At 32.9% G+C, this 14,499-nt stretch overlaps 1 protein-coding gene across 1 annotated transcript; it reads right to left on the reverse strand.

The window, feature by feature from the left end:
* Positions 1–2,572: 2,572 nt before the first annotated feature.
* Positions 2,573–14,167, reverse strand: LOC145570424 (autophagy-related protein 18a-like). Its single transcript, XM_081629498.1, has 4 exons — positions 13,066–14,167; positions 10,977–11,184; positions 4,495–4,621; positions 2,573–2,912 (listed from the first exon to the last, which is right to left on the reverse strand). Exons 1-4 carry the CDS (start codon positions 13,978–13,980, stop codon positions 2,822–2,824), a joined length of 1,341 nt encoding a protein of 446 aa, XP_081485624.1. The 5' UTR covers positions 13,981–14,167; the 3' UTR covers positions 2,573–2,821.
* Positions 14,168–14,499: the final 332 nt, after the last annotated feature.

A 14,499-nucleotide genomic window follows, 5' to 3' on the forward strand; every position in this document is an offset into this window, starting at 1 on the left:
TACTACTGAAATATTGAAAAATAATGGCAATTAAATACTCAGTTAGCTGTCAAATTTTCGCCAAATAGTCTTTCTTAGGCTTATAATTAATGGATCACCCACATTGATTAGGTTTCCTTAATCCATACATTTTAAAACAATAAGATTGCTTAGGGCTTGTAATTCACATTATATAGATATTGGGATTCAAAGTCTATATAATTTGACCTTTCTTATTACTTTGTTTTTAATATAGTTTACTACCTCCGTTTTTTTTAGTTGACATATTTTGATTTTATCGCTATTCACACACTTGCATTTAACCATGTTTTGTGATTTATACGTAATGAAAAATATAGTCATGTGGAATCTTGTTAAATTCGTGACGATATATAGTTTCAAAATACCAACTTTTTATATTTTATTCTTATCGATACTTAAAAGATATTAAGGGTTAAATTTGTGCATTGGCAAACGTGACTAAAAAAATGTGTCAACTAAAAAGAAATAGAGGAAGTACATTTTTGGTTAAAATTTTATTTTCTTGGCATTAAAATTTTAAAACTTTCTTCATATATATATATATATATATATATATATATATATATATATATATATATATATATATATATATATTTCTTCTTTTTTTTTTTTTTTTTTTTTTGAGGAAAATTTCTTCATATAGTTAAAAATGCATGAGTCATATGTATGACCAGGTCAAGTCAGAACACAAATTTCAGTGAACAATCTTCAAATCTGTCTGTATTATGTACTAGATCCGAATAAAAGAATGGAGGATCCTTTTACACATTTATCAATATGATTGGGTCAATGTTACCCGTTAGAAATGGCCACTTTGTTTGGTTATTATGACTTAATTAATTAGGCCATTATATTAATTAAATACAGGGTGGAGCATCTCAAGAAATGCAGTAGTTGGAGTCTATAGAAAACTACATTTTTAAAATATAAATATGAGTAGAATATTATATACTTGAATTATTCTTATTCTACAAGAAAATTTGGAGAATATTTGCATTACATCTCTTGCTTGTTGATGTTAATTAGGTTATAAGGAATCTATTGGAGCAGGTACATAACTGGAAAGACTCTTTAGGTTTGATGATCAAATTAAGGGAAAATTATTAGTTCTAAATAATTTTAGTTATGGGGTTTGTAAAGTATACTACTAACATAATCCGTTAAGGGTGAGTGTTTTAATTTTCGAATATTTCACATGATCGTAATTTAGTGAAATATGAGTACTTATATACGTATATCATACCCTCGACACTAATTACATTCTTCTCATTTTGAGAGGAGTAATAAACACAATATTTGTACCGATTACATTCGATACACCTGAATTAACTTATAATTCTGGATTGATTATGCGTATAAATGTATAATAGATAAAGTATTAGGCTAAAGGCCTACATTTTGCATACATTTTTCTTTGAAAAGCTAACTAGTATATACACTTTGTGTTCAGACAAACCATACATTATTGAATAGATGATTTGATAAAATAGTTTTTGAAAATTATAATGAATTGAAGAATATGTTATTTTATGTATAGCTCTAAATGAGATTGAATTCCATGGTTAGCAATTGGTACAGTATAAGTGGTCCCCCAAACAAGATGATCAGATTCTGAGCCCAACTCTGAAACTGACAATGAGCTGCAAGTATCTTAAGCAATGCAAATAATTAGATAATTATGCTCTACTTACAGCTTTGCCGTTCACATGTAGCAACATCAAAATTATATTTTTGTCCTACAAATATGTGATTGGTTGAGTAAAATTAGTCTAAATAGGTTCAAATCTAACAAAATATTACTCCCCATTTCACAAATTGTTATGTAAAAATAAGCTAAATTCAGTGAGAATTATATACGAAATTAAAAAATATAGAATTTAATAAAATTTAATTAAAAATAAATAAAGTTCAATAAAAATAAATTAGGAATAATACTCCATACAATATTAGACCAAAAAAAATACAGGGTAACAACCACAAGAAACCCAGGGAATCTATAGTCTACACATTAAGCGTTGACCTAGGAAATGGTAATAGAGGTGTGCTGATTTTGTGGTCTAAACACTGTAATGATCAGTTTCTGTATAAACCCACCAGGCCACCGACGTAGTAGTAATGTTATTTTGCTATCGTATTCAGTTTTCACACTTACTAATCATAATTTCAACCATCAAAACTTTAAATAAGGTAAAAAGTTTATATTTGAACAGTATATTTAAGGCGATTCTAGCTAGATCTCACGTAACTATTTTTAGATAAATGTAAAACATTAAAGATAATCAGCATAGTGGGTAAATAGTGTAAAGTTGAAACATTACAAGTAAACTTAGGGTCTGTTCATATTTACTGAACTAAGCTGAACTGAACTGAATTGATTGAAGCTGAACTGAACTGAATTGATTGAAGCTGAACTGAATATTTTATGAGAGAAGGAAATTAGGAGCTAAACTGAACTGAATTGATTGGAGCTGAACTGAACTAAACTGAAATTAAGCTGAAGTGAACATGCCCTTAAATATAGGAAGTATTAAAACAACATTATAAAAAAACATGTGCGAGGAAGGGTCTGTAAGTAAGCAGCTTCACATATTACATCTTATCAGTTAAAGAGCATCCAATTACAGCGATCCATATAAGTAAAAAGCCAATATTTACAACATAAACATGCGCAGTGCATACCTCTGAAAGCTTAATAGATACAGAGGTAACCGAAATGGTTAAACAAAAATTATAAAAATATACATTGAAGGGGAGTGGGAATGCTAGAAATGCTACATTCTTTTTATTTCCTGTGCTTCTGTTAGAAGGGTTCCTCTGGCTTCAGAAAGTTGTTATATTCCAGTTGGGTCATCTCTCCACCCTTTGCAGGATCAAATTTGCAACGGTAGAAGCTGCATTACGAACAAAACTGTCAGTCGTCACAAAACTTGTATTGCCCATAATACAATAATAAAAATTACCTTATGCACAAAACATGCTCACAAAAAAGTTCTCTAGTATTCAATTGAAGGGGAGGAAGAAAAAAAAGGCACCATAAAATCTTTTCAAAAGAGAAACAAAAAGGCAACTAGAAACGAAGGAGAGGGATTTGCAAGGTTTGAATGCTACAACGCAGAAACGGGTGAATTCAATATTGATAGACATGTCACAAGTCTGAAGAGGAGAAAGTTTAAGAATAAGATGTCCCAAGATGATGATTGGAATTGGGAGTCTTGCTACTGGATTCTTGTATCATGAATTTACCCAAAAAAAAAAAAAAAAAAAAAACATATCGAATCTCAACAATAACTTTGAGAATTTGACACTCAAAATACAGGTAGATTAACAATGGTCAATGAAACATTCAATGATTGAAAAAGGTATGCTAACTGCTGAGGTATACCACCAGTAACATATTTTATAACTGAAATATATGCAAGAATGCAAGTGACTTTATAACATATGTTGATCCTGGGATTGACGGTACATTGAATTTTAATTACAGATGTATATTCTCCACTTCAGTTGTGCAGGCACCTCCACAGGGCTTACTTAAAAATTCAGACTTCCATTGCGAAGATCAGTGGATATTTGAACCAAAAGAAGACTTCTTGGTTGGTTTTCATGTCAGTGTGGGTTTAAATTATGACCCATAGTGCTTTGGAGGGTCAATAGTGTTGGAAGCACAAGGAGATAGAAAATTTTCCATGTTTAAACTCATACGGAAGAAAAAAAACAGTTCTATACAACCACCAGGGCCAATATATCCAAGCTGAGCATTTAATCAAGATGGCAAAAGCTGTATTGTAGCTTTGCCCAATCACCAGGAAAAATCCAGGCAGGTAGGAAGTCAGCAATGTGGAAAGGCAGAGTTGCAAAACAGATAAAAAAAACCTAGGCATATTGGCCATGGCCAAGGCCAAGCTTGGGCCGCAGTGGGTTATTTACAACATTTCGCTTTTATGAATTAATTAATCTTGGCCACCCACTATACTAGGGGTGTAACAGCATGTTGAAACACAAGGTACACAATTAAATCTTGTATGATAGTAGTAATTTTGATTGCTCATACTCAAAAAAATGAAAAAAAAAACAGGGGTACTTCTGAAGTTGAAAAAATCAGCATTAAAAATTATGGATCTTTTATGCTGCAGCCTCCGGGCTCTCTAGCACCGCAGTAGCTCAGTGTGCACCCTTCAAAAGCTAAAAAATGGAAAGGACTTGATAAAAAAAAGTGGTCCCTGTTACAGCCAAGGGCTGCAATATAATGGCTTTCAGCTGAAATCTTAGTTCCCATTAGGGGAGGAGGGAAATAAACCAACATCCACAGCATCATCAGCATTGCAGTAGTAGAAATGTCTAATTATGATGAACTCAGCAACACTCGACAATATAAATTCTAAGCATAACATGAAATTTAAAGAGCTGTATATACTTTATACCATCAAAAGAAATAATAAAAACCCTAGATGTGCTATCTATTTGGTTACTGACCTGCCATCCATGCCAAGAATTACCACTGTATTCTTCTGATGCCCAAATGCAACGATATACTGATTCCCTTCAACTAAACGAAATTGAGCAACTGACCATTCTGAATTGAAATACCTAGGCAATACTCCTGCACAACGAAAATAACTCAGGCCAGCAGGTAATAGAAACAAATATAATATTATTAGTAATACATTTTCCAAAAACCAAGTTACACTTCCATCAATCTATGGTCACAAGACAGTAACTGACAGCAAAAAAAAAAAAGAGGCTACATAAAGCCAAGTACAGTAACAGCTTAACGGGTTAAGCTATTGACAAAAGGAATGACAAAAGTAGCTATTTTTAAACTCCTCTAACGTACTCAATACCAAAAAGTCAAGAAAATGAGAACTATCAGCCTTATAAATTACTTAGAAATCAATGATATATCAGCCTTAGCTTGATTCTCCAAACTAGCAAGAACAATGCACTTACAAGTACTATCTAGCATTATCTATGAGTATCAACCTAATTTCATATGAACACCAAATGTGCAATATTCTAAATCTTCCAAGATTAAAAAAAATATATATAATATATATATTATCATCACTGCACACCAGATTTAAATCAAGAGAACACAGGAGCAGCACAGCCAACAAAATCAGATTCAATGCAAGTATCAGCACCATCAGCTTGATTGGTACAGAGGCCTTAAAACAATTTTAAGGCAATAAAAAGTTTGCACAGCCAAGGCTGTTTTGTCCATGAAATTGATGCCCTAAAGAAACAAAGAACAATATTATACCACAATTTTTTTCTAACCAAATAGTTGGTTTTAAGCATTTTAATTAAAGAACAGATGTAATTGAACAAGTGGATATTCTTGCGTCAGGAAACACACAGAAGAAAAATTTACAAATGAAAAGAGGGGGGGGGGTAAAAAGTTAATAAGTTATTCAATGCAAGTAACAGCCACCTATAAAAAAATTTACACAGATATCCTAAAAAGTTAATAAGTTAAAACAAATTGTTTATTATATTCTATACTATCCAAAATCCTTATTAAGCTATGGGGCACAATTCTTTGCAATAGAGGGAATGTGAATGGAAAGTAATTAAGAGGAAGACACAAGGGCCAGGGACGACATAGGATTGGGTAAATGTTTGTAAACAAAGTATTGACAAGTCGTATATTGTGCGTGTTTTTAGAGTCCATTTAGGTAGTTTTCGAGTCTAGATTAGTTGTTCCTAGCTTATTTTAGCTTGGTTTGGTTTGGTTGTAATCATATTATGCTTTTATGGGTAGTTTCGTTGTTTTTGATGTATTTCAGGATGAATGAGACTAATTTGGATGGTCACAAGAGTTCGTTACGGTGAAGGAGTAGTATCCCATGTCCACCCTGGCAGCCAGGGCGACGAAAGGAGAAGAGATTAGCAAAGTATTACTACGAAGTATCCTTCTCCCATCGCCTTAGCAAGGCAGCATTGCCCTGACAGCCAGGGTGATGAGGATTTGTGTTGTTATAAGCTTTAAACGTCAGCAATCGTGGAGTGTCTTGCGCGCCCGACCGGCAACATTGCCCGGGCACACGAAGTACGATCCTTGAAGACTTTAGAAGAGGCGTAAGATGTGAGAATGCTATGCGCGCCCGACCGGGCAGCATTGCCCTAGCTGCCCGGGCAATGTGTCGGCGACCTATTTTTCCTACTTTGTCGAGATTTATTATTTCAAGGAATATAAATACCTCTTGTAAACCCCGATTAAGTAACTTAGTTATTATTTTCCAGCTTTAAAAACTTTCATTAGAACCCTAATATTCTCTCTAGATCTAGATTAATTTGCACTTTCAAGTTTTTTATCTTTGTTCATCAACAATTTGTACTTTTCTTCATTCAAGTAATTGGTATTCATCTTTTCTTCTTCCTTTACTTTTATTTACTTATTAATCATGTTTTCTTCATTGAATATTGTTTTTGCTTCCGTTTATATGTGTGAGTAGTCTCTTAAATCCGGATCTTAAGGAATCCGAATATGATTGATGCATGAATTAAATCTTTAAATTCTCCAATAATAATCCCAATTGACATGCTTAATTGATTATGCTTATGTCAATACTAGATTAGTGATAATTAGTATTGTTATTATTCCTTTGTTATAATCGCAACGAGAGTTGGATTTTAACGGAATTGAATAGATTAATTAAGGGTTTGAAACTCATCATGAGAATAGTTGAATGAATGATTAGGATGTTAGAGTAATGAGCTTAACGTCTCTAATTTACATGATTCCATGAGAATAGGTATGATTGTGATTGGAGAAGCCATTGATAACTCGAGTGAGACCTTTGGTATTATCTAGGGATTACTTCTCCTCTTTTTAACTGATTTATATATTGGTGGTAGAATTATTATTGCACTGATTATATTCATGGTAATGCTTGATCTTGGATGTATTTAGTATTTGATTTATCATATTATTTAGTTTAATCGTCGTTCTTGATATTTAGTTATTAATTCTCAACTAGTATAGTACCCGTGCAATTGCACGGTTTTAATAGTTCAAATATTAAATCTCACAAGATTGAAACCAAAGTTAGCTTAATGCATAATAATGATATTTTTTACATTATTTGATTACTCGTTTACAATAATGTGTATAATGGTATTGTGTATCATAATTTTAATTCAATGTTGAAATTAAAATTTAGAGATATAAAAGGGTTTATTGCCTTAACATACTTTACCTTTGAGATAAGAATGACTCATGCAAGTCATGCCCATTCATCTATCTCATATATTACCTAGGGATGGCAATGGGTCTAGGATCCGACCTATACCCGATTAGACCCAACCCAAATTTTAGGGTATGGGTTCGAAATGAATTTGGGTAGGATATGAATCAAAGAGATATGGGTCTGGGTCTGAAAAGTTTAGACCTAATACCCGACTCAGATCTGTACATATTTTTTTCTAATATAAAAAATTACATAAATCATAAGTTATCTAATCTAAAAAATCAGATGAAAGAAAAACCTGAAGAACCTAACTCTAAACTATAGCCGCCACTTCTCAAAGGGCTCCAAGTCAAACGACTCCTAATAGCTCCTACTCTCATCAAGTTGATTGTCGTATGTGTTAGTAGTATATTTTTTTAATGTTATCTTTTTTTTATATAAAGTTTATTTTGATATACACTATGCAACAAGATTATTAAATATATCTATATGTATAGTCACACAAGTAATAGGATAGTTATAATATATAAAAAGAATAATTAACTGATTAAAAAGTCATAATTAGATCCATTTTGGACCCGTTTTAGACCTAAGACCCGCTAAACCCAGACTGATTTATTTAGACCCAGGGATCGCTGGGTCAGATATGGATCCACCTCCAAAAATCCGACTCTGGGTTTTCTCAGACCCGACCCGACCCGACCCGACCCATTGTCATCCCTAATATTACCCTTAATTAGATCCATTCTTTTGGACCGTATTAGACCTAAGACCCGCTAAACCCAGTATATCTAGGTATGGGACTGATTTATTTAAACCCAGAGGCGGATCTGGGTCAGATATGGATCCACCTCCAAAAATCCGACTCTAGACCCGACCCAAATCCAACTCATTGTCAACCCTAATATTACCCTTATGTTACTGTTGGTTTAATCAACATAATAAAACTCTCTTTTTGTCCCATAATGTAAGCACAAAATTTTGAATCAGGTACTTATGTTACCCCTAAGATAATTTTAAATCCTAGATCTAAAGACAAAGGAAAACCTTTAGCAAAAACATAGTTAGCTTCCACCGGAATTATGAGAACCACATAAGTAAATTTATCTTCCTCAATTCTATCATGCATACGGAAGTAGCAAGAAAATCACCATTATCACAAATATTGTGGTCAAAGAAATGCATAACCGGCCACTAAATTCTGGATTAAATCCATCACATGATTTTCATTATTACCGGTAATTCAAACATTTATTTTTTCAAATGTAAGATTTCTATATTTATTTACACCCTTGATTGTGGGTGATGATTTTTATGTGGCTTTGCATTTGCATTATAGTGAGTAGCTCAGTTTGGTTTTTTTGTAATTGGATATTATATTTGGATAAGTAGAATTAGAGGGTAAACTTGTAGACATAGAGGCTACACTCACAAATATAGAATGATACGAAGTGTATAATATGGATATGATCATATGAGGAAATACTACACTATTTTAATCATATATATTGTATAAGATATTTTAAAATCAGGGAAATCATATTAACAAATTCATCTATTATCCTAAATATTCTCTTATATCCTTCCAATTTATATTTTTTGTTTATTATTCTTTATTACATTATCTTGTGATCTTTGACAATTATATTGAAATGTTATATAGTGATTTAATAATCGTAATATTTTCAGTATTATAGATTAAAGTATATTATTATAAATACATTTCGGCTGCAATTGAATATTTCACCTTACCTCAATTAGCTAGCCGTTTAGTGTCAAAAAAAAAGCTAGCCATTAATGTATGTCAAAAGCTATAATATAATTTTAATGATCATATAGTGGTTCTATTTATCATTTGAATCTTCATTTTTATTAAAAAAAAATAAAAATATAACAACCTAAGTTGGCAGAAAGAAGTATACAAGTGTATATCCTAGCTAGTAGCTAGTATATATATTGTATTCATCATTTATTTAAGATAATTTATCTTTATTTTGTATTCTATGTCATAAGCTACACTATAAATATGAGTGATTGTATAATAATACTTCTATTTATCATTTGATTTTTTTTTTTTTAAAAAAAAAAAATTAATCTTAAAATTAATGGAACTTTTGTTTATTATTATGTAGGACTAATTAATCTAACTATATATTAAGACTCATATATTCTACCTCATATAGATGAATCTTTTACATTAGCATTTCGAAGTACCATTTTGGCATGCATATGTATTAATTTCATGAATATTATTACTGTTAAATTCAAATCTAAAATTGGGAAAAAAAAAAAATATATATATATATATATATTAGACGAATCAAATAATGAATACTCTGTAAAAATTTACTAAAATCAAAAGTTGGCAAATTGATCACACAATAATACTCATTTACATTTAGTTATATATGATAGCATATACATTATTTACTAATTTAATAAGATCACTATTTGGAATCTTTATAATTTATATACAGCTCAATTAAATGCCTTATTTTGTTAACTAAATTCTATGATACCATTTTATATGATATAAAATATTTTTACTATATATACTTCCTCCGCTTTTTAATGGTTGCAATACACACTTTTTCATGCTATTTAAGAAAAGTGGGGTTCATATGATGTAATACAATTTAAAATGAGGTGAGTGGTTTTTTGTAATACAATTTAAGAAAAGTGTGCTTTTAAAAAAAAGAAATAGTACAACTTTTTCCAAAAAAACTTTCCATTTATAGTGTGTTGCAAGTATTGTGACATTTCCATTTTAGGGAAGTGTTGCAAGTATTAAAAAACGGAGGAAGTACACTACCACATTTAGTTATATAAGATAGTCTTTATTGTCAATTTAAGGAGATCGATTAGTGATTATTAGTAACTAAAATGATTCCTTTAGATTGCATATTAATATATACTGCGAATTACCATAAGTAGCATTATGTAATTAGGCGGGAAAAAATTCATTGTAAGAGGGCCATGTGTCAATTTTAGGTTGAGTGTACTCTGTTTTAGTATAATTATAGATAGATAGATTATTTGATATGGTTACTTGCTTACTAGTTATTTGAGTCTATTTAATTAGTTGAACCATAGTCTCTTGGGATCTAACCCTTGCTTGCCCGTCTACATAGTAGTGGTCTAGTTAGGTTTATTTTTGTTAGGTACGCGACACGCCTATCATACAGACAACTGTGTCCATGTTTCCAATATCCTTCGTTAGGCTATGTAACTCATTGAGCTCACTAAAAGAACAGTAGGACATGTTACATTTAACAGATGAACAAACCCCTTAGTACAAGAAAATCCCTCTTTCGCTACATGTAATTCTAATAATCAACTTAAGAAATAAAGTCAATAAGCAATGAGAAATACTTGTCTGATACGAAGTATTTGATTTTCGCCACTGAAAATCCATTTTGTGAAATAAATAAATAAAATAAAATAAAAAACTTTCCGTACTTGTAAATCTAAGTGACATTGAATCACAGAGGAAAATTTAGAGGTATCAATTCGAATGATCGGATCAGGTTTGATGACGTTGGGTCGAGTCAGGTCAATTTTTAAAGTTGATTTATGCTAAATTATTGTGTCCACGCAAGTCCAAATCTAAATCGGATATTTTTCGGGTTGGTTACGGATCGGGTCCGATTGGGTCGGGTCGGGTGTGATTTAGACAACTCTGGGAAAATTATACAAGATGCTGATATTTAACACAGAACAGGAGACATAGGTAATGATATAAATTGCAAGCAGTGACTGACTGACCTTTAATAAAAGAAAGAGATGAGCCAGCAGGTGCACCAGCAGCATTGCTTTCAGGAGCAGGATTTGGATTTTCAGTGCCTGGGGAACCAGAATTAACCTTCAAGCTGAAGACATGAACAGTACCCTTGTCGCTTGAAACAGCTAACCACTGAGCAGTGGTAGAGAAGGCCAAGCTGTATATCTCTGCTCTATCTGCACCTCTTCTTACCTACAGTACCCAATAAATCTGATATGTAAGATTCATTGGCAATCTTGTATGCCATTGAGAAAAAAAACTCATTAATGAAAGCTACAAAATATTAAAAATCAAATAGGGGCTGCAATAGACAGAGTTAAGCAGGTTCAAATGTATGGAGCCTTAGTACATTAAAGTAATCATGCAATACAAGTATACAACCCACATCAACATTAATTATAATCAGCAAAAAAGAGAAAAGTAGAAGCAGTCCACCGTAATACAAAAACCAAGTATATATAAACATTGTTAAGCACGTTGTACATACAATCATCAACTTACTAATAGCCTAATGCCATTAGTTCACAATGAAGCCTAAATGATATTTGAAGCAGTGTGAAACCACAGATTTCCAATCTTATTGCACAAATAAATAAGTTCACATGCTATAAAACACAAACAAAATATTTAAGAATCAGGGGGGTGGGGGGGAGGGAGGGAGTACAGTGACATAGTAAAACAGATGCTAAACCAATCCCAAAGTAATGATTATGAGAAGAATGCTTTTCTCAATGCTGGTTCCTATTAAAGCAATTTTTTTTCAATGATAGGAATCACAGGTGCTCCTATAGTGAGAAAATACTAGTTTATCTCCTTGATTAACATTAATTGTTTATCAGTGGCAAATATGAAATTAAATGGCATATTTTTGCACTGTTTATAGGTAAGACTGCTAACACCATTAGCAGCTAAGGTTTTGCCCCAAAATATTAACAATTGACCACTATGCCAATTAAGAGAGTGCTGGTCTAAAACCAGTCCCTCATCCCACATTGCTCAACTTGTTGTGTGGATCTCCAGTGCAAAAGATGCTTTACAATCAATTGATAAATCATGATCAACATTATGCCATAGTGTGGGAACCAAGTGAAAGCAAAGCAAAATCCTTCATAGCCCAGTTTTAAAATGATTTGCTGTTTAAGATCAGCTTTATATTGTCAGTGCCATTTGGGTTTTAATCAGATAATCTTCCTTCAATATAGATTATTTACAAACAAACATAACTAGTGGTAATGAATAATACTTCAAGTTCTTCGTCCGATAGTTTAGTGGACGCAAAGAATATGCTACAGATACTCATATATTGCTGCATATGTGGTTATCAGATGCTGACAACTGTGGCAACCAAGTTTCAGTGGTTGCAGCTCCCAATAACTTATGCATTTATTTGTTTGCATTTAAATTACCTCTAAAATTTGTAGTGATCACATAATTCGTGATTAAAATCAATGACGTCCTTGATGAGCTATAATAACCATTGTTGCATTCTTCAAGCTATTTACCGTTTCTCAAGCCGACAGCAAACCAAACACAACATAAAGCTTGCGACGCTCAAGTGACCATTAAGGCATTCACTAGTTAACTGTTACCCATTTTTATCAACTACAAACATGCCAGCTATCACTTTACCCCCACAATGTGAAAGATAAAAAGAAATTTCTTCACCTAGGCACCTAAAATTTGCATTCTGCCTCTTTGGCTTTCAACTACACTACAATTCCACTCTCTTCAACCTAGACTCTCAACAAATGAAGCAACTTCATAAGAGATGTCAGGCATCAACTAAACACAATCTCATAATGTTTATAGCCCTATCATCATCAAAAGTTCCATACAATCTCGCGATTACAAACAATAAATATCACTATCCGGCATCACAAGACACAGGCATACTTGATATCTCAAAATTCTGTAACTGTGTATAGCTGTATACTTCTGAAACAAATTAGCTATGAAACACATGAATACATATATTTATCTATAAGAAAGAAAGACCAAAAAGCAATGTCATTTGAATCAAATCAAATATAAATTATTTCTCAAGCGAAAAACAAAACTCGAATTAAAAGTTACCTCCTGCAGCAATGTACCATCAAAAGTATTAAAGATCCTCACAAGCGTCCCCTTCGAGCTCGCGGTAGCCAAAAGACCTCCATCTTGAGTTAAGGAAAAGCAAGCAATCCTAGAATCATGAGCCATAATAAACTTAGTCTTTCTAGAAGCATAATGCTCAACCCGAATTTGCCCCTTCCTCAATCCAGGACAGACTAACACCAACTTCCCTGCCGATTGCGAAACCTCACACAGCCCCTTTGGATTAGCACTAGTCTCAATCTGATGCAATAACTTCAAATCAGCAAAATTATAAACAAACACCTTCTGCTCCAAAACAACCACAATTCGATCACGACGAAGCCGAACACCGCGAACTTCCGACCGAAACGACAATTCCCCAATACACCTGCTTTGATGATCATCCCAAATCATAACCTTATTAACAGGGTACTGAGGGTCAGGTCCTCCACCAACTAAAGCAAGAATATTACATCGATACAACATTTCCACCTTCCCAATACCCCCACCTCGATCAAAATCCCTTCGAAAAATTTCCCTAAAAGGATCACAATTATAGATTCGAAACCCTCGATCAGTCCCAGATGAAAAACACCCATAATCTTGATTAAACGAAACATGAAGAAGAGCAAGAGGCTGAGAAGATGAAAGCGAATTTGGGGAATTGGGATTAGGGTTAGGGTTTTCCGATAGAGAAGTTCGAATTGGGGGAAGAGTAGAAGGAGGAGAGAGAGAATCAGATTCTTCGGGATTGGAATCGAAGTAAAGGTGATCAGATTGCTCCGACATGGAAGTCGCCGGCGATGAAGGTGGTGGTGGGAGGCTTGGATCAACTGGGAGGAATGAAGATGGGGAAGAAGATGGAGAATTAGGCTTAGGGTTTGGATTGTTTGGCCAAGCTGAAACGGTCGCCATTGATGAAAGCTTCAATTTTTATTTTATTTTTTTTATGATGACTTTTTTTTTTTTGGGTGATTTTATAGATGTAGTAGAAGAAGAGTGGTAGAATTGAGTGAATTTGGGAGAGAAGGTAGTTAGGACTTAGGAAGTTTATTGTTTTGATAAATTCTTAATGCTTTGTTAAGGAGATTAGTGATTTACTCCTATAAGATAGGGATTAAGGATAGTGACATTAGGATTGGATTCTTTGATTGGGTGTTAAGGAAAATGGTAAGTTGTGAACACGCAATTTATAATTGCTCCATTGTTAATTTGCATATTGGAATATAAATTATTTTATTTTTGGACGGGTAGTGGTGGTTTGGGATTTGAGACTGTGTTCGTTGTGATTTACTGTTCAGCTAATTGCCTGCTTTGGCTGCTTATGTAGTCTAAGTGATAGAATCCACCTCTTTCCAATGTTTTATACAACTATGTCTTTTCTAGTTCAAGCATTAGATTCCATTATCACGATTATGTAAGAGCTGATCAACA

Source organism: Chenopodium album, chromosome 12 (genome assembly GCF_948465745.1).
Source record: "Chenopodium album chromosome 12, dcCheAlbu1.1, whole genome shotgun sequence".
Classification (NCBI taxonomy): Eukaryota; Viridiplantae; Streptophyta; class Magnoliopsida; order Caryophyllales; family Amaranthaceae; genus Chenopodium; species Chenopodium album.

Coding starts and splice junctions, on each gene's coding strand:
- LOC145570424 (XM_081629498.1), bottom strand. CDS start 13,980: ATGGCGACCGTTTCAGCTTGGCCAAACAATCCAAACCCTAAGCCTAAT. Junction 11,185..13,065: donor ATGGTACATTGCTGCAGGAG/GTAACTTTTAAT, acceptor TGGGTACTGTAG/GTAAGAAGAGGTGCAGATAG. Junction 2,913..4,494: donor ATTCTTGGCATGGATGGCAG/GTCAGTAACCAA, acceptor TTCGTAATGCAG/CTTCTACCGTTGCAAATTTG.